The 3,861-nt window shown below is 34.3% G+C and overlaps 1 protein-coding gene across 1 annotated transcript; it reads left to right on the forward strand.

Moving 5' to 3' along the window:
- The first annotated feature begins 1,618 nt into the window (after positions 1–1,618).
- On the forward strand, positions 1,619–3,415 carry LOC132177807 (uncharacterized). Its single transcript, XM_059590268.1, has 2 exons — positions 1,619–1,900; positions 2,800–3,415. The coding sequence occupies exons 1-2, from the start codon at positions 1,796–1,798 to the stop codon at positions 3,115–3,117; spliced, it is 423 nt and encodes a 140-aa protein (XP_059446251.1). The 5' UTR covers positions 1,619–1,795; the 3' UTR covers positions 3,118–3,415.
- Positions 3,416–3,861: the final 446 nt, after the last annotated feature.

Genomic DNA, 3,861 nt, shown 5'->3' on the forward strand with positions numbered 1-3,861 from the left:
TATACAATAATAATTTTTAATGTATCCTTAAAAAATATGCATTATAAATGATAGTGATAGTGTGTGTAATATTTTTAAAAATAAAACAACATCTTAACTATAAAATAAATCATTTTCGTTTCACTCGGCAAAATAACAATTCTTCGAGCATAACATTTCCTTCTCCCACATCCACTAAACAATTTCATGATATTCAAAAAATCAGAAGAAAAAAAAAGAAGAAAAGAAAAGAAGAAGGAACAATTAAATGATTTATTTCTCTTCTCCGGTGAATTAAATGGTATTAAATACCATTTGCCCCAAAAAGGGGACAGGAAAAAATTATGGCAGACGACGAGTGGTCAACTAAAGTGGTTATAAAAAAAAAAAAAAAAAAAAAGGTGGCCCGTGTGTGCTGACGTCATGGTCCCTCTGACAACTGGCAAATATTATCCGGTGGGAGAAATTCGATCCCTCTCTTTGCGCCTTAAACCAGGCTCAAATTCTTCAACAAAATTCCGATGCATCCAACGGTCCGTGTTCGCTCGGCAGAGTCCGCACAACACATGCAAGTGTATATGTTTCCGGTTTCCCAAAAAGTTGAACAGCTGGTCCGTTCAAGTGCCAAGTTAGTTGAGGACTTTAATGGGATTTTTAGAATATTTTACAAGAAATAAGATATACCACATTTTATTTTTCTATTAAAATGTGAAAAAATCAGGAGAGGGAATTTACAAAGTCATTAGTTCAAATATTTCTTTCCCTTTTCTCTCCCCTAACATGGTAAAAAAAATACAAATTATTAATTTATTTTTAACAAAGAATGATTTAAAGAATTAACTGAAACTGCCCATTATAGAATAGTAATAAGATAAAAATCATATATATATTTTTTTATAAATTTAATAGATTAATTATTAGATTTGTGAACTCATGTGAACCCCACACTAATTAAATGGTGGATTTATCTATTCACACTATAGAGATAGTCAAAAGATTGTTGAAAAATAATGAATTATATCATTTATCATAAAAATTTAATTTAGACAAATGATTCACGTAAATATTTTTCTATCACACAAATTCAATAGTAGATTTTTATAGTATCTTTTTTTATCTGCTTATAGTCGTATAGGAGAGGTTTAGACGGTGAAAACCGCAAGTGCTCCTTCAAGTTCGACTAAGCCATAACATAAACGAACAACACCAGAGCATCAATGAAAATCTAATGCGAGTAATACTAATCATACATACGTAGAAATTTTTTATTGCGAAAATTTGAACTTACGCCCTAGTTTATGCCTTGACTACTTTTAAATTTTTTTTGGTCATTGAACTACCCTTAAAGTAAGAGAATGATAGATTAATTCATTTACTATAGAGATGGTTACAAAATTGTTAAAAAATAATAAATTCTATCATTTCTCTACAATTTATAACATTATTCATATTTTATTATTAATATTTTAAAATTTTAATTATTTTTTAAAATTAGAAATTAAAATTTCACGTCAATATTAATTATTAATAAAATAGAATTTTTAAAAATAGAATAGTCCAAATTTAAAGATTTCAACAAATCTCTTTTTTTTTAACTGATTTCAACAAATCTCTAAAACGTGAAACATGTTGACGTGAGAGATACGTGACCGACACAAAAAAGACGAAAGCGGTACCAGGGACAGGCAATACCCGGTAGGGGAGCCCCGGTTGAAAAAAGGCAGGGATTTACGTAATTGCTTCTTAATTCTTATCCGGCCAGTTTCGTTGCAAGGCACCGGGAAAAGGAAACGAAAGAGGAGTTTTCCCGCGAAGAATGACAGGGGTTAGTCTCGAAGAGTTGAAGAGGAGAATGGCGGAGTTTGCAAAGGAAAGGGACTGGGATCAGTTTCATAGCCCTAGAAATCTCCTTTTGGCTATGGTAATTAATTTTTTCACCTCTGATGGTTTTTGTCTTGCATCCTTCATGGTGTTTTGGCTAGGAATACATGTTTTGGAGATTCAACTCCTTTTGCTCTGTGATATGGAAATAAATTAATAAATCATACTAGCAAGTAACTTTCTGATAGAAATTCATTAGGGAAGAAAATGACAAGAAAAGAAAGAAAGAAAAAGAACTTGGAGACCAATGGATCAACGGCAACTCTCTCACTTAAATGCTGTTTCCACATGCCTTTTGGCATTAATCCCATAAACCCATTATTATTACGATTTATATATGTGTATATATAATTCTTGTATTCAGCTTCGAGACGAAAAAGTGGCAGGAAAAAAGTGGAATACTCTGATCCACCATGGGCGATGTCTTCCTTTCCAACCATTTTATTATTTTAATATTCTCACATACCCATATGTATATTGACTTAAAGGACCCTTTGGAGATCCTGGCAGTTCTATTAGCATTAAAAAAATGTATCTGTTTACTTGAAGCCCAATACCAAGTTTTGGTCATATAGAATATAAAAATCCAGCTTCCTAGCGAAATCTCAATATTGTAACTGAAAGAAACTGCGTTCGCTTCTATTGTTTGATTGTTTATATATATGCTCATATCTCTGCTGATCTTTTGAATCACTTTATCAAGTGCCTAGGAATCGATCAAAGTAGGTTTAAGATGGCGTTTGTAGGGCATGAATTCATAGGTGTACAGGAAAGAATGTTTGTTAATTGTTATGTTATGTGTACTAGTTGTTTCATGTGATAACAAGACCCCCCCCATTCGCCTTACTCGGAAAGAAAGGTATATAATTGAGGTTTCATTGTCAATCGTCTGCTTTACTTTTTTGTTTTGGTGCATCTGGGTGTGCTTGTGAGTTTCAGGTGGGAGAAGTGGGAGAGCTGTCCGAGATATTTCAGTGGAAAGGGGAGGTTCCAAGAGGACTGCCTGATTGGAAAGACGAAGAGAAGCAACACCTGGGTGAAGAACTGTCAGACGTCTTGCTCTACCTTGTCAGGCTTTCTGACATATGTGGCGTTGATCTTGGTGAAGCTGCTCTTCGTAAGATAGAGCTCAATGCTCTTAAATACCCGGTCAAGGGCTCCTCCAAAAAGGAGAAGCTCACGCAAAACAGCGCAGCTGATGACAACAATGGTAATTTTAATGGCGGTGTTACAGGCATCAGCAATAGTGACAGCTAAGGCAGGGAGTGATGGGGTTTGATCTTTATGTCCCCTCTTGACTTATTTGCACCCTTTTTAGCTTCTCAAAGCCTTCTCTTTTATTGTTGTTTATGGGAAAATGATTCTCAGATGTTATATTATAGTGTCTTGTAGTTATTTTCTTAAGGATGATTTGGTGGGGTTGCGTGGAGATTAATAGGGGAGATTAGTGGTTGGGGTTTCAGGTTTGCATTAGAACGACTTGGGGTGGCGTGCCACTGTGTTCCGTGACACTGTTCTTGGTGCTATGTGATTGCTGTTCTTGGTTGGGGTTTCACTTTATCTGTATACTGTTTGAAAGTAACTTAAATGGGACTCATGGGTTGTGTCATAAACCCATCATTTGACGTCCTCCAATGAGAAATTGCGACCTCAGCTTATCACAATTTAAGAGAAGAAAACAAACACATTCAATCCCATCCAAATTTATTAAAAATTAAAAAATTTCACTGCACATATATATAGATGTGATATGTTGTGTTTGTTTTCCTTTTCTTAAGTTGTATTAAGTTGAGATGTCAATATCTTATACGGGGCCACAGTCTCTTTAAAAGCAGCTCTCTTGATGTTTTAGGGATAGGTTTGGTTACTTTTGGAGTCAGATTTGCACCAATTTCTTCACACTTGCGGCTTTTTAAATTATTTTTGAACAAAAATCCAATAAAGATTTTTCTTATATCCAATGAAAGTTTTAAAAGTAAGCTTATAAAGAAGGGATGCGAA

The sequence above is a fragment of the Corylus avellana genome, chromosome ca4, assembly GCF_901000735.1.
Source record: "Corylus avellana chromosome ca4, CavTom2PMs-1.0".
Classification (NCBI taxonomy): Eukaryota; Viridiplantae; Streptophyta; class Magnoliopsida; order Fagales; family Betulaceae; genus Corylus; species Corylus avellana.